General features: G+C 52.1%; 1 protein-coding gene and 3 long non-coding RNA genes across 4 annotated transcripts in view; 3 read left to right on the top strand and 1 right to left on the bottom strand.

Annotated features, from left to right (window-relative positions):
• LOC123383787 overlaps window positions 1–25,742 on the top strand; it is an 84,205-nt gene that overhangs the window by 26,228 nt on the left and 32,235 nt on the right. The window lies entirely within an intron of this gene.
• The window catches only part of LOC123383788, a 36,478-nt gene continuing 14,423 nt past the window's right edge, over window positions 3,688–25,742 (top strand). Inside the window, exons 1-2 of the long non-coding RNA XR_006593997.1 lie at window positions 3,688–8,017; window positions 17,709–17,769. This is a non-coding gene — a long non-coding RNA (uncharacterized LOC123383788). The remainder of the gene's footprint in view (window positions 8,018–17,708; window positions 17,770–25,742) is intronic.
• Window positions 6,561–12,118, bottom strand: LOC123383792. Its single transcript, XR_006594003.1, has 2 exons — window positions 11,881–12,118; window positions 6,561–8,547 (listed from the first exon to the last, which is right to left on the bottom strand). It is a non-coding gene; the product is annotated as an uncharacterized LOC123383792 (long non-coding RNA).
• LOC123383786 (MAP/microtubule affinity-regulating kinase 3-like) lies at window positions 15,294–16,554 on the top strand. The gene is made up of 2 exons (XM_045052024.1): window positions 15,294–15,946; window positions 16,049–16,554. Exons 1-2 carry the CDS (start codon window positions 15,584–15,586, stop codon window positions 16,535–16,537), a joined length of 852 nt encoding a protein of 283 aa, XP_044907959.1. The 5' UTR covers window positions 15,294–15,583; the 3' UTR covers window positions 16,538–16,554.

The raw sequence follows: 25,742 nt of genomic DNA, 5'->3' as shown, positions 1-25,742 counted from the left end.
CTCCATGCTGTCGGTGCAGAGCGCGATGTGGGGCTCGGTCCCCTGACTATGAGATCGTGACCTGGGCTGACAGCAAGAGTCAGACGCTTAACCGTCGGAGTCACCCAGGTGCCCCATCCATGGATGTTTTTGTGAGGATGAGGAAACAGGAGCACAGAGGAGGGTTGAGTTTGTAATGGCCACACAACGACTGTGTTGGGTGACCCCAACGCGGAGTCTGTCTCTGATTCTCTGAAGGCGGGTTCTGTGTTCCTTCCTCTTGGTGTCTGGCTGTGCACAGTAGGGCTGGTGGGTTGGGACCCAGGACCCTGGGGCTGTCAGTGGAGGGATCGGACATGACAGCCTGCCTTTCCGTTTCCATCCCATGGGCTCCCCTGAGCTGGTGTGAAAGCCATTTGGGCACATTGTTCCTGGGGGCCTGAAAACCTCCTGCCACCTCTGCTTCTCACCCCTGCCTCATCCCTCCTGCTGTCGTTTTGATGATGAAGCAGCTGAGGTTTAACTCCTGCCTCTCACTCCCCACCGGCTCCTTGCCCGGTAAGGGGAGGGAGAGCCCTGGGAGCAGTACCCCAGCACCCTCAAACCTGGGACAGAGTCGAATCCTTGCCGGGAAGGCTCCACCCTTGCTCTGAGTGATGCAGAGTCATGGCCTCTAAAGATGTGGATGACAACTCACTTCTACAGCATTTGTGATGTGCCGGGGCCTGGTCTGAGCATTCCGTGGGGTCCTCGCCACCCTGTGAGGAGACACTATTTTTACACTCATCTTATAGATGCGGAAGCTGAGGCTCAGGGCCTTTATGAGGCTCCAAACTCCACGCTCTTTACCACGAGACTGCATGGTCCCTTTGGACCCCGACCAGGCCCTAGCTCTCCCTCCTGGTGACTGATCCAGGACCCGGGGATGGGTCTGCCATGGGGCCCCTCACGGAGTGCAGAAGAGCTTTGTCCCTGAACCCTGGATCCATGGTGGGTCTGGGCCTGCCCTGGACCTCCTTGGCCCTGGAGGGTGCCCTCCCCAGCTTCCGAGGCTGAGCCAGGCCAGCTGGCATTGCTCCTGTTTGCGGCCGGGGAGTCCCACCTCCAGTTAGAGACTTCTCTCTTTTGTAGGCTCTAGAAACTCTGAGAAGGGCCCTCAGTGATGGGCCCTCGATTAAGGGGTTTCAGAAGGCAGGAGCCCCAGGGACGCCTTGCTTTGCAAAGCCCCTTGTGTTCCAGGAACTGCTCTCTGTGGCCACCTCAAGACGAGGTGTTTTTGACAAACATGTGTCACCTGCATGACACTTGTAAGCAGTTATGCCATGGCCATAAATCTGGGCTTGTGCTGCCGAGTGCGATACCGGCTCCTACATGTGGCTGAAGCACTGCCAACGGTGTCTCTGCTGGTTTGTCTGGCAGTGGGGGGTGCCAGGCTGCTTCAGGACACATCGGCTCCCAGCCAGTGGCTGTATGCTATGAAGGTCCCAACGCCGACGTCTTTCTCAGCATCCCACTCCCCCTTCCTGACCTTCCTGGCTCCCACTGGATGTCTCACAATGTGGACACTTTTGCACCCAGTCATGCTAATTGCTCTGAAAAGAAATAAAGCGGGAGGAGTGTGCAGGGAGTGACGCAGGCCATTTGTAAGAAAGATCTGTGATCTCCGGTTTGTTTAACAAACCTACTGGGTCAGAGCCTGAAGGAAATGGGGGGGAGCCGTGCGGGTATCCGGGAAGAGCATGCTAGTCAGGAGAGCTGCACATGCAAAGGCCCGGAGGTCAGGTTGGGTCTTATGGGTTGCAGGCAGGTGTGTCTGGAGTGCAGTGAGAGGGGCAAAGCTGGGAGCAGGGTGGGAGTAGGGAGCATCGTGTGGGATGGTGAGGCATTTGGCTTTCACCTGGAGTGTCACGGAAAGCGGCTGGAAGGCCCTGGGTAGGTCCAGGAAACCGCAGAGGAGGCCAGATGGCTTAGGCGCAGCCGCTCCCGGGCCAACTAGACCTTGGTCGTAACTGTGCTGACTGTAGATCCTAGCTGTAGAGCAGAACCCAGGTGACAGCAAACATGAGGGCCAGGTGACGGTCCCGAGGCCACCAGTCCATCTGTCTGCAGCCAGGCCTCTGCCTATAGATCCTGCAGCCTGTGCATCCTGCCCAGAATGCTGGGATGCCGGGATCAGTTAGGTTCTGCTGCGGAATAACCACCCCGAAATGTAGCGGCTTGCACCAACTGTTGACTTAGCTGGGCAGCTAGCTGGTCGGGCAGGTCTTCCGGGCTCCCTCAAGCATGTGTTGTCAATGGCAGGGGTCGGCTGATTGCCGGCTGGCTGTTGGCCGGGGCGACTAGGGGCGGTGGTGAGTAGGCTACACGTGTCCCATTCTTCCAGGAGGCCGTCTGGGCTTCTGCACATGGTGGTGCCAGGGTCCCGAGAGGGTGGGCACACAAGGCCACGAGGCTCTTTGAGGCCTACGCCTGAAATTGGCACGGCATCATTTCCACCACATTCCGTCGGCCAGAGCAAGTCACGGAGCCAGCGCAGATTCAAAGCGGGGGGATCTAGACCCCACCCCTGATGGGAAGAGCTGCCCCATCATAGTGCAAAGGGTACGGAGACAGGGGACAGGAGGAACAGAGCTGTTTAGGGGTCAACCGCAGTGTCCCGTGTTCTGGAGAGAGGAGCAAGGCAGGAGCCAGGGCCCCAGAACAGTCAGCCATGGCTGTGTCTCTGTCGCCCTGAAGAAACCAGACCCCCAACAATCCAGGACTAGGCAGAGGAAGCTCGGACCATTTGTTCCTTTGTCACCAAATGCCACCTAGCCAGTAGCGATAGACTCAACAGTCCCCATGGAGGTGTCTTTCTCTGGGATGCTTACACCCAAGGACTGCGGAGATCATATGGAACATCGCACACCTTTGGCACCACCTCTTCCAGGAAGCCCTCCAGGCTTCTTCTGGGCTCTCCCAGGCTCACCGCCCTGCCCCCGTCACAGAAGACAGTGTACTTGTGTCCCTCATTGGCGCACGTGTGTGTCAGCCTCCTGAGTCAGAAAGGCCAAGGCCTGAGGACGGGGCTGTGTCTCACTCACCCCGAATCCCTACTCCTAGCTGGGAGTGTGCACTGAGGATGAGGCTGGCAAGGTATGGGTATACTGGGGACCTGCGTTCAGGGCTGACTCACAGTTGATGTCTGCAAGGGAAGGGGAGGGTCACTGTACCTGGTAGCAGGCCCCAGATGAGCTCGGCCTGGAGCCGGGACGGGGGGTGCTGGGAACGCATGCTGGATGCAGGCGGCAGCCAGAGCTCAGCGGAGCAAGGGCAGAGACCACAGTCCTCTTGCAGACAGAAATGGGTCTCAAGCTCTGGGCGCAGGCACCAAGGCAGGAAGGCAGCCCACAGGAGAGCGTGCAGAGAAGCCACTCCGGGTGTTCAAGGCCAGCACTGGGCAGATGGAAAGGCAGGCAGGACCTGCCAACCCCGAGGGAAAAAGAAACATCAGCCACGTTTGGCTATAGTCAGCTTTCGTTTACTGGAGTTTCCCTTGCCTGAGATACACTGTACCCAAAATCAATATTATTAGCATTAAAAAAGAGAAGCCAACTAGGATGTAGCAACCCCGAATGCACTGTGGTTTCGGTGCCATCCCAGCGCAGGAGAAAAATCTTCATCACCTTCTCATGCATACCAGAGACAAGGGAGGGAAGAATGGCGGCGTGGGGGGGGGGGGGGGGTGCTGTCTTCACGAGGCCTCCAGGAGTGCCTCCCTGGGGCTCATAGTGAGTTAAGCCAGCCAGGCCTGCGAGTGTGCCAGCTCGTCCTGCCCACCTGGCGTCAGCACCATTGCCCCGGGCTGGGCCGGGCCGTCTCCCTTGGGGAGAGAGCTTGAAGCTTTTGCAGTTTGTAGTGGTCTGTTGTATTTAGAAACCCGAGCATCCCAGGGTCATAAATTACCTTGAACTAGTTTGCTAACCCTTGTGACTCGGTACAGCGCCTTCTCAGAAGCGGCCAGTTATGTCACGGACTGAGTGAGGCGTGGCCCAGTCCCCGCAGCGAGGCAGCGTGTGCCAGGCCTGGCGTGGATGGTAGCCACCCAGGACCACGGGGACGATGCAGGGAGGTGCCGCAGGTCTGTGCACGGCATTTCTGTGGAAATGCACTCCAGAAGGGAGAAGGGTCTGTGAGTCCATGAAGTGGGATTCTCACTCCCGGCACGTGGTCGTGAGAGCTGTACCACATGGAAGAGGCAGAGGGCACCGTGTAGTTCAGCACCTCCTGTTACGTCCCTGCTGGAGGATCAGCTCCTGCTGGCACCTTCCCAGGGATGGGGGCTCATCGCTGCCTGAGACATTGCACACTGACAGGAAGTTAGCTCCCGCAAATTCCAGCTCCATCATCTGGGTACATGTTCTGAATCGGTGCTTGCAACAGCCTGGACAGAGTGGGAGGCCGTTGCAAGGCTGCTGGCCAGCTAGGACGGCTCTCCCAGCCTTTCCTCCATTGCCACAGCCCTCTGGCCACAACAGGTGCTAAAGGGCCCATCTGGTTAGACATTCCGAGTGTTACCCCTGCACTGCAAGTTCATTGGCCACGGCAATGTTGACATCAAGAGAAACACGTGTCATTTTCTCATCTCTAGAAAGAGCTCCAACCCCCTCCCCGTTTTTGTAATCAGAAAGCAGAGGGGTGACCCACACTTTCTGGGGTCATGGGGAGGAGATTCAGGTGTGAAGGGAGCATCTGCTTGTAATGTGGGATCCAGTTCCAGGATCCCCTGGCGTTCCTTGAAATTTGCTGGAGAAACAGAACCCATTTGATGTGCAAAACCAGGCTTCCAACAGAATGGGACAGCTGAAACAGCCCAAAAATGGACAAACCGCATGAAACAGGTTTTGAAGGCTGCAGCCTTTCAGGCAGTCTGAGCCTCCCGGAGCAGCAGGGAACGGGTTTTGCCGGGAGACGCCCGTTTGCGATGGCGCGCACTTCTTTTCCCCCGGGCGAGACAGGTGCAAACTCAGATGTATTCATTTTCCACAAACGAAACGACTCGGTTTTGACCATGTTGCAGACCTAGGACTTGGCTCCCTTGTTCCCGGGGGGTGTGTGTCTGGTTTTCACTCCATTCCGAAGGAGCCTGTGCAGGCTCCCAACTTTGAACCTTCTAATGATAATGATTTACTGGTTTCAGGGGGTTCGGGGTGGGGGTGGCGGGGGGAGGTGGGACAAGAAGAGTGATGCAGAGTTTGGAGTCTGAAGGAATGATTAGCTGCGTGGAGGGCCCGGGGCCAGTGCTGATGCTGTAGTTAAGGCACAAGGACTTTCCGCAGCACCAAAGCATCACCTTTTGCTTCTCATCAACCCCTTGAAACGAACTCAGTCAATTTCACTGATAGGAATCAGTACCACGTAATGAGTGTCCGCCATGGGTCGGGGCCTCACCGCACCTGTACAACCAACCCCACCCGTTCAAGAGGGTTATGGTGCGCCCCAGTGTTTGAGCTCTGGGAGACTGGGGTAGAGAAATGCTGAACAGCTTCCCTAGACAACACGGCTTTCAAATGCAGATCTGAGACTTCCCACCCAAAGCCTTTCCAGGTCCTGTCCTTGGCGCCTGTGGAAGGTACAGATTTCCAGGCCCTGTCCTTGACGTGTCTGACTCGGTAGGGTCGGGGGGCAGGGCCCGAGACTCTGAATTTTGCCCCCTTCCCGCGTGATTCCAGCAGGCAGCCTGGACACCCAGCCTCTGTCCAAGCAGGCCAGCGTCCAGTATTCGGCTGTGCCCAGCTCACCAGTGTGAGCTCAGAAACACCGAACCAAGCAGTTCCCGTAGATCCCCCCACCCCCCACCACCCCACCCCTGGCAGAAGAATCCTAAAACCCTGACTGGCATTTTCCAAAGGTCCCAGCAAGCTTCTCGGGACCCTGAGCAGCCAGCCAGTGAAACCTGAGGACTGCTTGTTTGGGGAGTGTGGGGGCTGCTTCTGGAGAAGGTGGGCTTGGTTACAAGTGTTGTCTTCATTGGAACGAGGACGTGGAAGGGAAAGCAATGAGTCCAAATTAATCCGTTTTCCTGTGAACGTCTCCCACCACCCCGTGCCAAGGCGAGGCAGCCTTTGTAATTAACTGACTGGGCCTTTTCTCCCCCCAAACCCAAAATGGGAGCGTGCGATTTATTTTGTGTGCGAGGTGGTATGAAAATTGCCAAAGTTGGCAGATGAGGCTGGGATGTTGGTGGAGCTGGGTCAACAGGGCTGAGCTGTCTGTCACCTCCAGGTCGGAATGGGGAGCTGGCTCCAAAGCAGGGACAGGGGCCGGGGCCACGGAGGTGCTGTGCGTGCCGAGGGCTGAGCAGGTGGCCTTGGGAGGAGAGCAGAAACTTCTTAGCACTGTGGATGGGAGTAGAGGCACTACAGTTCTGAAATCAAACCCTTCTCCTCGTCCTACCCTGTGTCACCACGGACCAGACACTGAACTCTCCAAGCGTCAGAGTCCACGTGGGTTCAGCGGTCTTTACTGAGTGCCTGCCGTATGTCGTGGACCCGAGTTCATCTGCCTGATGCGCATAAAGACCATCACTGAGACACGGGGTATAAAGCAAAGCAAGAGTTTATTCCAGAGGCAGGAGGGCGAGCCTCACATCCACCTCCCTAGAGGAGGAGAGTCAGGGGTACTTAGTGGCGAAGGAAAAAGGTCAGGGTACAGAGTTGCGGCTGCTAGCCCTTTGGTTACCCTTTTCAGTCCCCAGGGTCTTTTGATCCGTCCGCATTCTTGTGGGTATTGGGACCACCACCCGGCCGCGGCCGTTACTTCCTGCTGAGGTGGGGTGGAGACTGGGGTTAGACAAGGGGAAACTTTGGGGTGGAAAGGAATGGCCTGCATTACCGGGATTTTTGTACTTTGGTCAATAGTTCCTGTACCATGTTGTGTCTAGGGCTTTAGGGGTACTAGAGAACAACAGGCAGCATGTTGTCCTCATGGCTTGATTCCCTTGTACCAGTTCCCCCACGTCGGAGGTTCAGGTCCAGCAGAGGCTCACTGGTCTGAGCCGGGTCCCTTTCGACCTCCTCCCTGCTGACAGGTGTAGGGAACCTGTGGATTCTTGTCATTCAAGTGTGAATCCACGGCTCAATTCCCTGTAGTCTCGGGGGAGTGGGGGGTCAACGGCACCTCGCAGGGTCTGACCTGGACAGTGAGGCTGGAGCTGGTCCTCTGGGCTCCCGCTCTTCAGGTCTTTAGTGACATCTTGAGTGACACCTTTGGATGTCACCAAGGGATTCAGGCAGCGTGAAGACACATCTGTGAGGTACATCAGCCTGCCGGAAGCAAACTCAGGCCCTGGATGTACCTGATAGTATCCAAATCGCTGGTGGGAGCCCCGCCAGCACCTCCTAGGTCACGAAAAGAACATAGAAAGTCTTGCATATGACATTCCACAGGGGCTTAAACCAAGCCCTCTTCTAGGGACCACTCTTTCCCAAAGCAGGGCAGATGGCACGGGTTGTTCCCAAGTGAAGTGGGTTTCTTGGCAGAGCTTTGCCAAAGTTCATTTTTTCCCCCTTTTTCCACTCTCTCGGTGTCTCCAGGAAGCGTGTGATTTCCACTGAATGCCCAAGGCCTTGGACTCTGTGGTTGTCACTCCACTGTCCCTCTGAATTATTAGCGGCAGTCCAAACCTAGAAATGATCTCGCTTCAAAGCATTTTGACAACTCCCGAGGCCTTCTCTGAACACCAGGGAGGAACCTCAACCCCGTTGATAAAGGTGTCTGCAGATACAAGCAAACCCCGAGAATTTCCCATTGTTCTTTGCATTCTGGGAAAGGCTGCGTGCCGGTCTTCCCCAGGTTTGGGGCGTCTCAGTTGTATACCCTTGAGAACTTGTGGGCACCCAGTCTTAGGGTTGTTTTTAGCACAAGCGTTGCCTTTTGTAGCATTTCGCTGAAACCGGAGCCCGCAGTATACTTCTGGATCCACTGAAGAGGGGCATCTTTCCCATAACGGGTGCTTCGAGGAATGTGGCTAATTATTTCTTTCATCAGATGCTCTAGGGTAAGGATTCCTTCTATTTCCAGCCGGTGTCAAGGCCAGCACGGTGTCCAAACCCCCACTCCTTACTTAACTCCTCTTTGGTCCTCCAAGGGACGTTGGGGTTGATATGTAGTTAAGTCTATCTTTGGCACGAGAGCTCTTCCAGAGGGTCTTGGAGTCTTTGACGGGCTGCCAGCATGGTTCCCTTGGGCAGTCGGTCCACTTTGTGGCGTCTTCCGCAGCGGACGGTAGCTGATGGGTCACCACTGCACCCAGCTCTTCCTTGTCTTTGACCCGTGACACGGTCCCCATCCGTGAACACGTCCACGTCTGGATGCTCCGATGGCAGCTTGTCCAGTCGGGATGGCTGCGATCAGCTTGTTCAGCTCTCCGTGTGTCTCTGGTGATCTTTCTGAGTGGCCCTTAGATCACCGGGCCACTTTTCTCTCACGTGTACCTCGGCTGGCCTGGCTTCGGTTTGCGGGGCTTCAGGGAAAAGCAGTGTTCGTTCTCAGGGCTTCCAGTCCACACGGTGGGAGAAAACTGGAAACCTTAGTTTGGAGAGTCAGGGTCAGATATTCAAGGAAACCAGAAGAAGTCAGGACCCAGCCCAGGTGTATAGACAACCAACGAAGCCTCCCAGACGGCTCATCGGAACCATGATCTTACATTTTCACAGGTGTGTTACTGGAACAATCTCTCTCTCTGAAACCACCCTCATCTCCACCAAAGAGAGCCAGATTAGGACACGTTTGTTTGTGAAATTGTCCAGTTGAAGCTGGGCCTGTTTACACAAGCGCCATCACAACGGTGATTGGTCATATAGGTGTTGGGTTTTTCAATCTGCTTCGCTGGAACTTTTCGTAAGGAATGTCAGATTGAACTTTTAACAGCCTTGTCAGGCTAAAGAAGCCAAGCCAAATACTGGCCATCAGCCTTTGCCTGCCATACCTATAGGTGTGGGTGGCTCCCTCTCTTCTCGAGATCCCCCAAATACCCTGAGGTTCCTGCACCTGCCAGGAAGTGACGACCTTCCTTATTCACCTGGTAGGGCTGCTGGAAACTTTGTAAGCAAGGTACGAGGCAAGTTTTCCAAGGGGCTTCATTGGCTCGGCAAAGTCAACCTTAATTAGCTCCTTAAAGCTCTCTGATTGTAGCTGAGTCTAGGCATATCTCCCTCAACTATGACATTCCAGTCAAAGCCTTGGCAACATGACCAATGTTTCCAGTGGCGTCCTGTTGCAAGGAGAACGGATTCGTATCGAACTTCTGCAAATAAATACACTGCCGTGAAAGTAGGAGAATACTCCCTGAGAGTTTTGAATTCTGGTGGTACCAGGTAGGGAGAAAGGGATAAATGTTTCCTATCTGTGTATGAAGAAATTATTTACCAAACGTCTGCCAAATGTCATAGGCAGACTTAAATTTAGAAGAGCAAACATTAGAGGACCAGCAATGTTTACACAAGGGTCTGTTTGAAAGCAGTTTCCCCATTAGTTCTGGGAATTCTTACTAAGCTTAGCTTTATGATCCTGAAGGGATCAGAGAGCTGTATTTGTCAATGCAGTGCAGCTGGCAAGGAGATTCTGTGACACACGCTACTTCAGTAGTTAGTATTACAAGCGATGACGCTATACCAGGACATATCAAACCCTTAGGAATCTTATAAAATCTCTAGGACACTTAGAGCAATCACCCATACAACAAAGCCTAAGAAGGTTCCTCATCGCTTATTTGATGATGCCTCCCATGTCATTTGACACACCAGGGAATAAGCCTAATTCGTCAAAAAGACTTCCATTCACAAGCTGGGTTTTTGGAAGTTGGTGAAATACCAGAAGGTTTCAAAACACGTGCCTAAATAGGATTACAGATCATTACAAAACAGGATACTTATTTAGCCGGGATGGCAAGAAGAGATTCTCAAGGTAAATGCAGACAGCAAGGTAAATGGAGCTGTGAGCAAACCTTAGCTCTCTTAACACTGAGCAGATTCAACTTTCTTAAGGAAGCAAAGACCTAACAGAGACAAGACATAGAAACTTTGTTTTTCTAGGCAGCTTAAAGATAAAGAAAAACCTCTGTTGATAATTTAGACCCATCATCTAAGAAGCCTCTGTCACATGAACAGCGAGAAAACCCAAATTCCAGTCTTATACCGTTGTACTTTGGATATTAAAACTCATTCGTTGCAACAAGATGAATTTTTAAAAAGATATGCAGTCCCTTCTTTCTTCCTCCGTGTCACCTCCCACGTTGATACATACTTATTTGGACAAGGACATCCAGGGCACTGCATGGGTCTGAGTTCTTGTGGCGGGTGTTGGGATGCGCTGACCAGAATGTCCGGCAGGAACCCAGGTCTCCCAGCCATAGCAATGCTGCCTACAGCCTTCGACGCTCAGACATCATCAGGGATCGCCGTGACTGTAGGCAGCGGCCTTGCCAAGGGCATTGCCCGCTGCCCAGGTGGTCACATCCAAAGACGCTTACGAAGAGCCAGCCCCTTCCACCTAAGTTTGGATGCTTCCGAAGGGCAGTCCAACTTTCGGGACGGCTCAGAGAGTCGGCTAAGGCTTCCGTTGAAGTGTCACTGCTCAACTTCTGCCTGACATCGTTCTCTGCCTCCCCCTTCTCTTCCCCGGGGGTCGATCGCTGCCCTCATAAACTTGTTTCTTACATGCGAAACTCCAGAATCTCGGCCCCGACCATGCATAGCATTTCTTTCGAAAGATTCCCTTCTCGCAAACCTTCTGCAATTTTCCCTTTCGCATTCCTTCAGATTTTGTCCTACGTTTTCCCCTCTTTGTTTTTTTTTTAAATTTTGTTTGAGAGAGAGAGAGCACAAGCGGGGGAGGGGGGGAGAGAGAGACACAGAGAGACACACAGAGAGAGAATCTCAAGCAGGCTCCACTTGGAGCCTGACACGGGGCTCAATCCCACAACTCTGGGATTATGACTTGCGCAGAGGTCAGGAGCGGGATGCTCAACAGACTGAGCCACCCAGGTACCCCAAGTTTTCCCTCTTTGAATAACCAGTCTCACTTTCACTAAATACAGAATTTTTTCCCTTATTTGGTCAAGTAGCCTTAATTACATTTGTTAAAATTATTTACATCTGTCTGTCTGTCCTTCGCTTGCCCGTAAAGCTTCAGAAGCCATTGGACAGGGCTCTAACGTCTTTCTCTTTTCCATCACATTTTGTGACAGTCACAACGCCAACAGCTGGTTTGACTTACAGTAAACACAAGCAGAGTGAAACTATCACATTTAATGTTGGCAATTCTAAAGACTTATGTCCATTTTAACTAAACAAACAACGTTACATTAGCTTTCGTACCAAATATTTTCCAAGATCACTTGAACTTGAAAGACACCTGGGGTTAGTTTCTATCTTTCTGAGTTTTAGAACGCCCAGTTCTTTTTTTTTCTTTTAATTTTTTTAAGTTTATTTACTTTTGAGAGAGAGAGACAGACAGACAGAGACAGAGCGTGAATGGGGGAGGATTAGAGAGAGAGGGAGACACAGAATCTCAAGCAGGCTCCAGTCTCTGAGCCCTCAGCACAGAGCCCTACATGGGGCTCGAACCCACAGACCACAAGATCATGACCTGGGCTGAAGTCAGACGCTTAACCGAGCGAGCCACCCAGGCGCCCCTAGAACACCCAGTTCTTACAAGCACTTGCCTTCAAACCAGCTAAGTAGAGCACTTTTACAAATTAATTTTCACAACCACCACCCGGAGGTAGAGAAACTATCTCACATTTACAACATACATAGACACACGTACCATTCCACAAACAGGGTGCAAGCAAAACCTTAAAGGCCCAGTTTCCTAATATCTCCCTTTTACCAAACACAGCTAAGTGCGAGATGGTCTTACCATTTATGGATCCCTTCATCGGTCGTCTTTCTCAGGAGTCTGATGAATGTTGTGGTGGAGCAGAGTTGCCAAAACAAACGATGGCCTCGTTTGGGAGACTCCAGCCCATAGGGCTGGATGTGCAGATAGATTGTCCTTTCCCAGTGTCCAACGAGGGCATGGCTTGTTGTATTCAAAGATGCCCAAAGCAGTCAAAGCAGCTGACAGACCAATTGAAGCCCAGGTTACCTCCGTGAATTTTCCCCTCCCCACCCCACCCCCTGCCCCGCTTCAGCTGTGTCCAGTCTGCGGTGTGGCCCATCCGTTGTGGACGGAGGCTCTCAGAAGAGGTCCATAGATGTTCAGCCTGAGTCTGGAGACACTGCTGGTCCTCTCTTTCCACAGACAAGAGAAAGGTCTCTTTTGTCGCTGAGAAAATAACTCATCTGGCTGGATATTTTAGAAAACTCCTCTGGTGACTGTCTGGAAGGTGGCCCAGAGATATTTAGGGTGCATCAAAGCAATGGCGGCCTGATAGAACTAGTTAGGAAGTGTTCTTTCCTGAATTTTTTGGAAGAGTTTGAGAAGATTGGTGTCAATTCTTCCAATGTTTGGTAGAATTCACCAGTGAGGCTGTCAGATCCGGGGCTTTTTTTGGTCAAGTGATCTTCGATTACAGCCTCAGGCTCCTCCCTAGTTATGTACGAATCTCTTCCGATTTTCTCTTTCTTTGTGATTTAGTCTTGGTAGGTTTTCTAGGTCTAGAAATTGGTCCATTGTATCTGGATTCTCCAATTAGCTGGAATACACTTGTTGATAGCACTCTAACCCTTCCTACGTCTGTAAGGAGTCAGTGGCAATGCAGTCATTGAGTCTTCTCTGCCTCCACCGGCAATCCGGCTAGCAGTTTGGTGTTTTCAAAGGACCAGCTCTTGGGTCCATTGATTATCTCTTTCGTTTTTCTAGCCTCTGTTTCATTTATCTCCGCTCTAATCTTTATTATGTCCTTCCCTTTGCTACCTTTGGCTTTTTCTAGTTTCTTAAGTTGCACGTCTATGGTGTTGATTTAAGATCTGTCTTGATGTTTACTGTGAGCGTTTACAGCTATAAATTTCCCCCTCGCCACTGCTTTGTTGTTTTCCAGGAGTTTTGACGCGTCGTGTTTCATTTCCCTTCACCTCTACGTATGTTCGCATTCCACTGTGATTTCTTCTTCGACACATTGGTTCTTTGAGAGTGTGTTTTCAGTTTTCACAGCTGTTTAAATTTTCCACTCTTCCTTCTGTTACCCATTTCTGACTTCATCTTCTTGTGGTTGGAAAAGATACTTTGTATGATATCTATCTTGTGAAATCTACTGAGACTTAACTCGTGACCTAATGCAAAGACTGTCTCAGAGAAGGTCCCGCGTGCCGTTATTGTTGGGTGGGGTCCCGTGCCCGTCTGTTAGATCTGGCTGGGCTATGGTGTTCTTCAAATCCTCTGTGTCCTTACTTACCTTCTGTCTGGTTGTCCTGTCCGTTATTGACAGTGGGATATGGAAGGCTCCAACGATTATTATACAACTATTTTTCCCTTCAGTTCTGTCGATAATGGCCTCTCATTATGTGTGTAAATGTTTATCATCTTTTCTTCTTGCTGTACTGAACCTCTTAATTCATATAAAATGTCCTTCTTTGTCTCTTGTAACATTTTCCGATTTAACGTCTGTTCTGTCTGGTATTATTACAGCCACTCCACCCTTTCTTTTGGCTGCATTTGCATGGATTATCTTTTTCCTTCCTTTCACATTCACCTTTTTTGTGTCTTTGGATCTGAGTCCCTTGTAGGTAACAGAGAGTTGGATCCTATGTTTTTATCCATTTCACTAATCTGTTTAATCTGCTTACATTTAAAGTCATTACTGATAAGGAAGGAATTCCTTCTGTGGTTTGCTCTTTGTTTTCTATATGCCTTAATTGCTTTCTGTCTCAAACTTTCTGCATGACTATCTTCTTTTGCATTTAGTTGATTTTTTTTTTTGTAGTGAAACATTTTAATTCCCTTCTCATTTCCTTTTGTGTATGTTCTGTGGCGTGTGTGTGTGTGTGTGTGTGTGTGGTTGTGTGTGGTTACCATGGGATTGCTTTTAACATCCTAAAGTTACAACATTGTAGTGTCAATTTATACCAGCTTAACCTCAATAACACATGAAAACTCAGCTACTTTACAGCCCTGACCCCACCTTCTGTCAGTTGTTAATGTCACAAAATCACATCTTTATGCATCTTGTGTCCAAAAGCATAGATGAATAATTAGGTTTTTAAATATATCAGTCTCTTAACATAGAGAACAAAAAGTAGAGCTACAGACCAAAGTCATAACAGTACTAGCGTTCATAATTGTCTGTCTGTTTACCTTTACCGGAGATTATCTCTTCAGAAGGCTTCGAGTTACTTGTTCAGTGCCCTTTCATTTCAACCTTAAGGACCCCCTTCACTGCAGGGCCGGTCTAGTCATCAGGGCAAGGCTTTCAGCTTTGGTTGATCTGGGAATGTCTTCATTTCTTCCTCATTTTTGAAGGACAGTTTTCCCAAATGTAGGATTCTTGGTTGACAGCTTTTTTCCTTCAGTGCTTTAAACACATCAACCCATGCCTTCTAGCCTCCAAGGTTTCTGATGAGAAATCTCCTCACAACCTTATCAGTGAAAATATGATGAGAAGCAATCTTCCTCTGAGCTTTATAGATGTTAATAATGAGCCTTATCGTGTTGTACACAACACAACATTTCCTTATATGTTGTAGCACCATTTTGAGACCAGGAACTGGGTATTTTAAGTGTAGACATTACGAGGTCTATACAAGCCAAAATTACAGTTTTCTAAACTTGAAGTGAAAAGGCCACTGAACCATCTTATAGATTTTGATTTCTAACAAAGTAAATATCAATCTTGAAAAGCCCACACAAACAAACAAAAAGCCCATTGGGGGTCTTTTTTTTTTTTATTGAGTAAAGGGGTTTTGGGAATAAAAAGTGAGGAAACCACTGGGGTCTCAGACATCCCCAGCCATGATTGCATAATTGGCCCATTTCTTGCTGTGCCCTCACATGTGCCTTCACATTGTGAAGTCATGGCAAGACCTGTCTATATAAGACCCTGGCTCGGCTGGGTGTTTGGTCTTTACAGCCCAGGAAGCTTTGGTGACCTGTCGGCCTTTGACCCTAGCTAGTTGGATTTTGACTTCTCTTTTTTTCATTTTGTTTATTTTTTTATTTTCATTTTTCTTTTTTCTCTACTCCTTTTCTCTCCCAATTTTTTTTCCCTGTTTCTGTTTTTACTTTTTCCTTTTTTTCTCTTTTTTAGTTTTTCTTTTTCTCAATTTTTCTTCATTTCCTCCCTTCATTTTCTTTGTGTGTGTGTGTGTGTGTGAGTGTGTGTGTGCGCGTGTGTGTTTTTCATTTGTTTTTTTTTTTGTGTTAGCGTTTTAGTACAGTTAGTATAGTTCATATTGTTAGTATAGTTCATATTGTTAGTATAGTTCATAAGCATAGTATTGTTAGTATTGGCAAATTTTGTAGGTTGGTATTGTTGGTTAGCATAGTCCGTGTAATTAGCATTATTTAGCGTTAGTATAGTTAGTAGGTCACCATCCTTCAGGGGCGTAAGGCCATTACCGCTGGTGAGGAGGACGTCTGTATTTACGAGATCCCCGAGACCACCAGTGAGGGCAGCGTCCCCACGATGAAGCTGACCCAGTACATCCTAACCGGGAAGCAGTCTGATGTGAAGTTCATCAGGAAAACCCAGGAGGACCCCGCTGGCCTCCAGGGACTTTGTCGTGAAGCCCAGAATATGAAGACCTCAAGTCACCCAAATATTGTCAAGTCACTCGAGGTGATCAACAGGAAGAAATCGTTAGTCCTCCTTTCAAAATATGTAAGCAGAGACAAGCTGTGTGACGATTTTACGCACCATGGCCAAGTGACGGAGGAGGTTCCAGACAAATTCTGCCAGCTGTTATCGGTTGTGGAGTACTGCCACCAACAAGGTATGATCGGCGGGGATCAGAAGCTGGAGACACTGCTTTTTGACAAGAAGCTGAAGGTAAAACACACGGGGGTTGGACTGAGCATCCGGTTTGCTGGCTACAAACTCCACACTTTCTGGGACAGCCCCCCTTATTCTGCCCCGCGACTCTTCCTGCAGCAAAGGGAGCACACCCCTTCCGCAAACACTTGGAGCCTGGGGGTGGTTTGGTACTGCTTGGCCACCGGGTTTGAGCCGTTTGAGGGGGAAGTCTTCTGGGAAGCGGAACGAAATATGGAAAACAGGGAACACAGTGCTTGGATTTTCATGTCCCTGGGGAGTGAAAACCTGTGGTACACGTTGACAACCATCCAGCCCAAGATCAGCACACCAACCACAGTCCGCTCCTGGAGCTCCATCGCAACCTGTTCCAGCACAGGCCTGTCCTCAGAGCAGAGTAGTCTGACCTCCGAAGGGACCAGCATAGGGACCACGATCAGCGGGCCCAGATGCAACTCACCAGCCACAAACTCCGACACCAGCAGTGAATACAGGCAGCCAGGGAGGATGTCCCTAGAGCCAAAAAATCGGGTTCTCAAAACTCTTGGTAAATTCAAAAATTTATTCAAAAAACACAATAAAATAGAACCCCAAAAAAAATGCAAATAAATGAGAGCCATAAGAGAGCCACGTGTCCGTGCCTTTATTTTATTTTGTTTTTTAACTTTAAAGGGACTTAAATGTTTGTTTTGAAACAGAAGGGACAGTGCGAGTGGGGGAGGGACAGAGAGAGAATCCCAAGTCTACTCTGTGCTATCAGCTCGGAGCCCGACGCGGGGCTCCAGCTCACAAAACAGATGGTGGGGACCAAGAGTGGGACGCTTGAGCCACTGAGGCCCACCCAGGAGCCCCGTCCCTGCGTTTTAAGTGCAGGGAACGATGCTGAGCTCCAGGAAGCCCGGGGACATGGCACAGGAGATTGGCCAGGGCGACGGGTGGGACCAGATCAGCTTCACAGGCTGGAGGAGTGTCGGCGGGATAGTGACCTGCTGGATTTGGAGTTGTAGGAAGCACAAGGTGGAGGTGGTGAAGTGTTGGAGTGATGGGGGTTTCGTGGGTCTGGAGCCGATGGCCAAGGAAGAATTCGTGAAGAAGTCTTTGGTGCAAAAAGGTGATTTTATTAAAGCACGGGGACAGGTCCCACGGGCAGGGAGTGCAGCACTGGCGTCATGACGGTTTAGGGAGACAGCCAGAATTCCTTGGAGACTTACTCTAGGACTCAAGGTTCCAGGACCTTGAGGGGCTAGCTGTGGCCAGGAAAATGCCATTTCTTGCTGTTTAATGAAACCTCAGCCATGAGACCCTTTAGATGGATCTGGGCAGGCCAAAAGCGTGGAGGATGATTGCCAGCATATATGTTGCGGGGGTTGAGATGAAGTAGATTTGTCATTATTTGTCATAGTGGTGTGTGGGCAGCGGGGGACCCAGGGGTGGGTCACAATGGCGTGTGGGCAGCGGGAGCCCGGGGGGTGGGTCACAATGGCGTGTGGGCAGTGGGAGCCCCGGGTCCCCTTCCAGGGACTGCCCACCTGGTGGGGAAGGAATGAGCTGGGTGGAAACTCTCTGGATATCACCCTCTCTTTCCTGTGCACCCACTGGGGACCAGACCTCAGCCGGTGGATGTCCCAGCTCTCCCTACAGATTTCACTGATCCTAGGAAAGACGTCAAACTCATAAGCACGGTGTGGAACTGGATTACCACTCCCCCACATTCGGTGCCCTGTATCGAAGTGCCCTGCTCGGTTGGAGGATTATACAGCACGACCCATGTTGTCCTCAGGCATGGCAGAGGGGCTGCTGAACAGTGAAAACAGATGTGAGCACACACGTGAAGAACCAGGGTGAGTAATTTACCACTTTTCTTTTCCTTTTTCCACGACAATGGCAATATTCCAGATAGAGACAGACTGCTCTGTCAACCTGAGTCCAGAGGGGAGAGGAGACGAAGGAGAGCCACATGTGCATGTAGTCTGAGACATAAAGAAACTTTATTGTAGGCCACAGAGATTTAGAGGATTGTGTGTTACGCAGCGTAACCCATCCTAACCTAACCGATACGCATAATCCATGAACTCTTGCCCATCGCCCCATTGCTTTGCTGAGGCACCACTGGCCTTTCGGTCCTTACACAGGTTGCTCCCTCCTTCCTTACAGCATTTGTCTTTGACTCTCTCTCTCCTGGGAAAGTTCTTCACTCCCACTGTTGGGCAGTTGACAGTTACTCACCAATGAGGTCTTGGCTTCGCTGTGAAGTACTCAGGAAAGGATGGCCTGGTCTCTGTTCAGAATGCCTAGAATTTACCTTCTTTGTCATTAGAGCTCTTTCACTACACTCTAAGTTGGAGGAAAACAGAGCCCAGGGATTTAGATCATGCTTCTTTGAGGCCCTACTCCACCCCCCACCCATGTGCCCGGGCCCATGCTGAGGGGCTGGAGGTAAGGGGGTACATCAGCCCTGCGCCCTGCTCCCACAACCTGCCCCGTGACGGGGGAGATAGGTGTGCAAGCGGCAGCATTTGAACCCATTATGATCGTTCTAGCAGGAAATTAGTGTAAAGAGGCCAGCGAGAAGGCCAGGAAGAGGGGGAGTCAGAGACGGCTTTGAGGAGGATTTGGAGGTGTCCAGGTGGGGGGAGCTTCCTGGGAGAGTGGGCGATGGGGGGATCTGACGGAGGGATTGTAGGGCAAGAAGTGGTGCCCAGAGTTTCCAGGACTTGAAAGAGGATGAACCCAGGAGAAGTTGGAACCAGAAGTAAATATCTGGCGTCTGTGTGTATTCCTGGGAACACAAGTGAGTGTTCCTGTTGGAGTGCCTTTGCTAGCTCATGGTGTTGGCTTCTTGGTGTGGAGGGATGGTGATAACGATGACAGTGGGTTCCAAGCCCTTTCACACCGTGGATATCAGTGGCAGGCTCTGATCCGAGGGTGTGGTGGGCGTGTGTGGGCAGCTGTGTTCCCGGACACAGCAGCGGGAGAGACATCTTTGTCTCCACTCTGCTCAATGGACATGTGTGGATGCCGTAAATTCCTGACTTTGTCTTCTTCTAAGAAAACCCGCCACGGTTCTTTCTAGTGAATCAAGGCTTCCTGTGTACACAGCCCAGTAGTCATTTAAAACGTGTGTCAGGTGAACAAAATGAAAGAGAGACGAATCGCCGAAGCATCACGTCCCTGGGTATGATGTCTCTCCGCGTGATCTTGTTGTTAAAAGAATCCGCAGGGACCAGGATGAAAGCAGATGCTCCATGATTAGGGGCTGTGGTCACTCAGCAGGCCCCTGCTCTGGGGAAGTGAGGTGTTTCCTGGGGTTTGAGGGCCCTGATGGGACATGACAGAAAAGCTTCTCAGCCTCCCAGAAGGTTGGAGGGTGGGCAGTGATGCTGGAAAAGTCACCCCCCTCTGTGGCCCTGGAGTTTCTCGCTGTTGGAATAGGGAGGGAGGTACCATTCCCCGACTGCCAACCTCACTGGCTGTGCGGCTGAGGCAGTAGGTGGACATTTCTCAGAGAAGCCCATTGATTCCAAGGAATTGTGGCTGTTTGATGGTATTATCTTCATGCGGGTGTGAGGTGGACCCTGCTGGGCTCCCCATACTGGAGGGGACAGACACCCACAGAAACTGGACCAGACCCAGCACACAAGCTCTCCTCAGGAAAGCTGACCTCTGTGTGGTGGTTGCCTAGAGGAAGGGATGTCCGCGCTCACTGGGGGGGTGGGGGGTGGGAGGTAGATGGAATAGCACAACCAAGGAGGAGTCTTGTGAGCTGGGACCATAAGGGGAGGAAGAGGGGACAGGCGGGGGCGGGGGGGGCAGGTAGGGAGGGGAGCAGAGGAGCAAAGGCCTGCAGGCCCAGGCAGGCCTAGGCGGTGGTGAAAGGAATGCCATCGTCCTGACTCGGAGAGCTGGTTGAGTCTGGCACAACGGGGCCGCTTCCACGGCTCTCTGGGCTAGAGGGTGAAGCTGAGCTCCTCCTGGCCCTCCGCCTGTCTTGCCGTTTTCAGGTCCAGCAGAGCTCACCCGCAGAGCGTAGACATGAGCCTGCCCACCCGACGGATGGGAGCACGGGCTCTGGTCAGATGATGGGGGGGCTAGGGGCCCTCCCGCGGCGGACCGGAGGCCACAGGCGTGGGCAGTGTAGACGCTGAGGCTGCACGCTGCCAGGGTCCGGCTAGGGTCAGTTCCAAAGCCAGTCGGCTCCTCCCTAGGGCCCCTGCCTCTCAGACTAGCTAGTGCCTGCTGGTGAGGCTTCAGAACCTTCCAGGCCACAGCTGGAGGGATCTGGGTCTCTCCAGATCAGCACGTAGGTATCACTTAGTGTGCCCTCTCAGACTGGCATCCCCGGCAGCCTGCAGGGCCCAGCTGCGGAGCCCAACGCTGTGTGTCTGTGCTCCATGTGAAACAGTGCTGCAATCCATGAGTAGTGTCCGCAGCGGGTGAGGAAGGGGAGGCTTGGGTTATGCACGCCAACCATTTGGCACTCCTGGTACACCCCCTCATTTTGCATACGGAGAAACTGAGGCCCAGAGGGAAGAATGCCCTCGTCCAATTGCCTGTCCTTTCACTTCCCGCTCTGGCCTCTCGACGGAACTCTTGGAACCCCCCGTGACACCACGTGAAAACAGTCAACTATGTGTGTGACAAGGAAATCATACTGGATGTGTCTGGACCCACACCATGTTTCTCTTCTTGTTTTTCCCCTTTGCCTCTGTTCTGTTTTAATACTTCGTGTGTTTCGTGCATTATGAAGGATGGTGGGACAATGAACATCCGTGGGCCCGCAGCTCAACTCCAGAACTAGAACATTCCCAGTCACTTCCATCTTCTCCGGGCTGCAGGTCACCCCTCTCTGCAATTTGGTGTTTGTTTGTTTGCCATTCTCTTGCTCACAGGCCGACTGAATAAGCCTAAACATTAGATTGCTTCTTCGTTCTCAAGCTCTAAAAACTTGCTCTCTGTACGTAGATCTCAAAAATTTGCATTTTTGTACTCAACATTTCCCTCTCTCTGAGCTTGAGCTGTGCTGCTGTGTAGCTGGAGTTTGCTGTCACCAGTGTGAAAAGAAATTGTGTGACTGTGCTACAATTTCTTTTTGCATTGCTCTGTCAGGGAGTATCTGGGTCATTTCCTCTCTCCCCCTCCTCTTGCTAACAGTGCTGCGACGAACTCTTCTTGGGTGTGCCTTGTGTGACTCCTGGGAGTGGATTTGCAGGGTGCTAAGGCATGGGACTGGTCAACCTAACAAGAAAAGGCCAAAGCGGTTTTCAGTGTGGCCAGACCAGGTTTCACACTCATCAACCGCGGGTGCCAGCTGATCTCCATCCTCTCAGACCCTCGGTGCTGTCAGATGTCACATGTCTTCCTCGCTGTGAGCCTGATGGATGTGAAATCTCTCACGGGGACCTTACCTTGCACTTCCCTGCATCCTCGTGACATCGGGCAGCTTTTCCCGTGTTCATCTGTGCACTCCGTTTCCTCCTCTACGACATGCCTGCTGTGGTCTTTTTGCTCATTGCCTCTCTTCTTCCTGTGGATTTGTAGGACTTCTTTATGTATTCTGGATACTGATCCTTTCCTAGTTGTACATATGCCAGAGGCCTTCTGCTTTTAGTGACTTGTCTTTTCACCCGTCATTTGGTGAAAGGAAATTTACATTTTACTGCAGTCAAACCTATCGTTTTTTTTTAATGCTTACTGAGCTTTTAACACCTTGGTAAAGAAATTGTTCCCAACGCCAAGTTTGCAAAGATATTCCCCCACAATATCCCCCTCTTCAACTTCTCTCTTTCAAATATAGATTTTTAATGTGTCTGGAATGGTTTCTGATGTCCCAGCACCGTTTACTAACTGGGCCGCCTTTCTCCAGTCACATGTCAAGAAGCCTTTTTAAAACTCCTAAGTACTGAGCTCTTCAGATCTCTGATCATTTGTAGCACACCTGCAGTCATTCATGCCTGCTGTCCGCGTGTTCTCCCCTCTCCCTCTTTCTACCATTGCGATCCCTGGTACGTGCAGGTGCCCCAGGAGGCCCTGTGTAGCCATGTATGGATTTTTTTCTATGTTTCTTTCTTTATCATTTTTTGAGAAGGAGAGAGAGAGAGAGTGGGGAAGGGGCAGAGACAGAGAAAATCCTAAGCAGGCTCCATGCTGTCGGTGCAGAGCCCGATGTGGGGCTCGGTCCCCTGACTGTGAGATCGTGACCTGGGCTGACAGCAAGAGTCAGACGCTTAATCGACGGAGTCACCCAGGCGCCCCATCCATGGATGTTTTTGTGAGGATGAGGAAACAGGAGCACAGAGGAGGGTTGAGTTTGTACCACGAGACTGCATGGTCCCTTTGGACCCCGACCAGGCCCTAGCTCTCCCTCCTGGTGACTGGTCCAAGACCCGGGGATGGGTCTGCCATGGGGCCCCTCACGGAGTGCAGAAGAGCTTTGTCCCTGAACCCTGGATCCATGCTGGGTCTGGGCCTGCCCTGGGCCTCCTTGGCCCTGGAGGGTGCTCTCCCCAGCTTCCGAGGCTGAGCCAGCCAGCCGGTGTTGCTCCTGTTTGCGGCCGGGGAGTCCCAGCTCCAGTTAGAGACTTCTCTCTTTTGTAGGCTCTAGAAACTCTGAGAAGGGCCCTAAATGCTGGGCCCTCGATTAAGGGGTTTCAGAAGGCAGGAGCCCCAGGGACGCCTTGCTTTGCAAAGGCCTTTGTGTTCCAGGAACTGCTCTCTGTGGCCACCTCAAGACGAGGTGTTTTTGACAAACATGTGTCACCTGCATGACACTTGTAAGCAGTTATGCCATGGCCATAAATCTGGGCTTGTGCTGCCGAGTGCGATACCGGCTCCTACATGTGGCTGAAGCACTGCCAACGGTGTCTCTGCTGGTTTGTCTGGCAGTGGGGGGTGCCAGGCTGCTTCAGGACACATCGGCTCCCAGCCAGTGGCTTTATGCTATGAAGTCCCAATGCCGACGTCTTTCTCAGCATCCCACCCTCCCTTCCTAACCTTCGCTGGCTCCCACTGGATGTCTCACAATGTGGACACTTTTGCACCCAGTCATGCTAATTGCTCTGAAAAGAAATAAAGCGGGAGGAGTGTGCAGGGAGTGATGCAGGCCATTTGTAAGAAAGATCTGTGATCTCCGGTTTGTTTAACAAACCTACTGGGTCAGAGCCTGAAAGAAATGGGGGGGAGCCGTGCGGGTATCCGGGAAGAGCATGCTAGTCAGGAGAGCTGCACATGCAAAGGCCCGGAGGTCAGGTTGGGTCTTATGGGTTGCAGGCAGGTGTGTCTGGAGTGCAGTGAGAGGCGCAAAGCTGGGAGCAGGGTGGGAGTAGGGAGCATCGTGTGGGATGGTGAGGCATTTGGCTTTCACCTGGAGTGTCACGGAAAGCGGCTGGAAGGCCCTGGGTAGGTCCAGGAAACCGCAGAGGAGGCCAGATGGCTTAGGCGCAGCCGCTCCCGGGCCAACTAGACCTTGGTCGTAACTGTGCTGACTGTAGATCCTAGCTGTAGAGCGGAACCCAGGTGACAGCAAACATGAGGGCCAGGTGACGGTCCCGAGGCCACCAGTCCATCTGTCTGCAGCCAGGCCTCTGCCTATAGATCCTGCAGCCTGTGCATCCTGCCCAGAATGCTGGGATGCCGGGATCAGTTAGGTTCTGCTGCGGAATAACCACCCCGAAATGTAGCGGCTTGCACCAACTGTTGACTTAGCTGGGCAGCTAGCTGCTCGGGCAGGTCTTCCGGGCTCACTCAAGCATGTGTGGTCAATGGCAGGGGTCGGCTGATTGCCGGCTGGCTGTTGGCCGGGGCGACTAGGGGCGGTGGTGAGTAGGCTACACGTGTCCCATTCTTCCAGGAGGCCGTCTGGGCTTCTGCACCTGGTGGTGTCAGGGTCCCGAGAGGGTGGGCACGCAAGGCCACGAGGGTCTTTGTGGCCTACGCCTGAAAATGGCACGGCATAATTTCCACCACATTCTATCGGCCAGAGCAAGTCACGGAGCCAGCGCAGATTCAAAGCGGGGGGATCTAGCCCCCACCCCTGATGGGAAGAGCTGCCCCATCATAGTGCAAAGGGTACGGAGACAGGGGGGTGGAGGAACAGAGCTGTTTAGGGGTCAACCGCAGTGTCCCGTGTTCTGGAGAGAGGAGCAAGGCAGGAGCCAGGGCCCCAGAACAGTCAGCCATGGCTGTGTCTCTGTCGCCCTGAAGAAACCAGACCCCCAACAATCCAGGACTAGGCAGAAGAAGCTCGGACCATTTGTTCCTTTGTCACCAAATGCCACCTAGCCAGTAGCCATAGACTCAACAGTCCCCATGGAGGTGTCTTTCTCTGGGATGCTTACACCCAAGGACTGCGGAGATCATATGGAACATCGCACACCTTTGGCACCACCTCTTCCAGGAAGCCCTCCAGGCTTCTTCTGGGCTCTCCCAGGCTCACCGCCCTGCCCCCGTCACAGAAGACAGTGTACTTGTGTCCCTCATTGGCGCACGTGTGTGTCAGCCTCCTGAGTCAGAAAGGCCAAGGCCTGAGGACGGGGCTGTGTCTCACTCACCCCGAATCCCTACTCCTAGCTGGGAGTGTGCACTGAGGATGAGGCTGGCAAGGTATGGGTATACTGGGGACCTGGGTTCAGGGCTGACTCACAGTTGATGTCTGCAAGGGAAGGGGAGGGTCACTGTACCTGGTAGCAGGCCCCAGATGAGCTCGGCCTGGAGCCGGGACGGGGGGTGCTGGGAACGCATGCTGGATGCAGGCGGCAGCCAGAGCTCAGCGGAGCAAGGGCAGAGACCACAGTCCTCTTGCAGACAGAAATGGGTCTCAAGCTCTGGGCGCAGGCACCAAGGCAGGAAGGCAGCCCACAGGAGAGCGTGCAGAGAAGCCACTCCGGGTGTTCAAGGCCAGCACTGGGCAGATGGAAAGGCAGGCAGGACCTGCCAACCCCGAGGGAAAAAGAAACATCAGCCACGTTTGGCTATAGTCAGCTTTCGTTTACTGGAGTTTCCCTTGCCTGAGATCCACTGTACCCAAAATCAATATTATTAACATTAAAAAAGAGAAGCCAACTAGGAGGTAGCAACCCCGAATGCACTGTGGTTTCGGTGCCATCCCAGCGCAGGAGAAAAACCTTCATCACCTTCTCATGCATACCAGAGACAAGGGAGGGAAGAATGGCAGCGGCGGGGCGGGGGGTGGGGGGAGCGGTCTTCACGAGGCCTCCAAGAGTGCCTCCCTGGGGCTCATAGTGAGTTAAGCCAGCCTGGCCTGCGAGTGTGCCAGCTCGTCCTGCCCACCTGGCGTCAGCACCATTGCCCCGGGCTGGGCCGGGCCGTCTCCCGTGGGGAGAGAGCTTGAAGCTTTTGCAGTTTGTAGTGGTCTGTTGTATTTAGAAACCCGAGCATCCCAGGGTCATAAATTACCTTGAACTAGTTTGCTAACCCTTGTGACTCGGTACAGCGCCTTCTCAGAAGCGGCCAGTTATGTCACGGACTGAGTGAGCCGTGGCCCAGTCCCCGCAGCGAGGCAGCGTGTGCCAGGCCTGGCGTGGATGGTAGCCACCCAGGACCACGGGGACGATGCAGGGAGGTGCCGCAGGTCTGTGCACGGCATTTCTGTGGAAATGCACTCCAGAAGGGAGAAGGGTCTGTGAGTCCATGAAGTGGGATTCTCACTCCCGGCACGTGGTCGTGAGAGCTGTACCACATGGAAGAGGCAGAGGGCACCGTGTAGTTCAGCATTCCTGTTACGTCCCTGCTGGAGGATCAGCTCCTGCTGGCACCTTCCCAGGGATGGGGGCTCATCGCTGCCTGAGACATTGCACAC

Source organism: Felis catus, chromosome A2, assembly GCF_018350175.1.
Source record: "Felis catus isolate Fca126 chromosome A2, F.catus_Fca126_mat1.0, whole genome shotgun sequence".
Classification (NCBI taxonomy): Eukaryota; Metazoa; Chordata; class Mammalia; order Carnivora; family Felidae; genus Felis; species Felis catus.
This window is presented reverse-complemented; position numbering and strand designations above follow the sequence as displayed.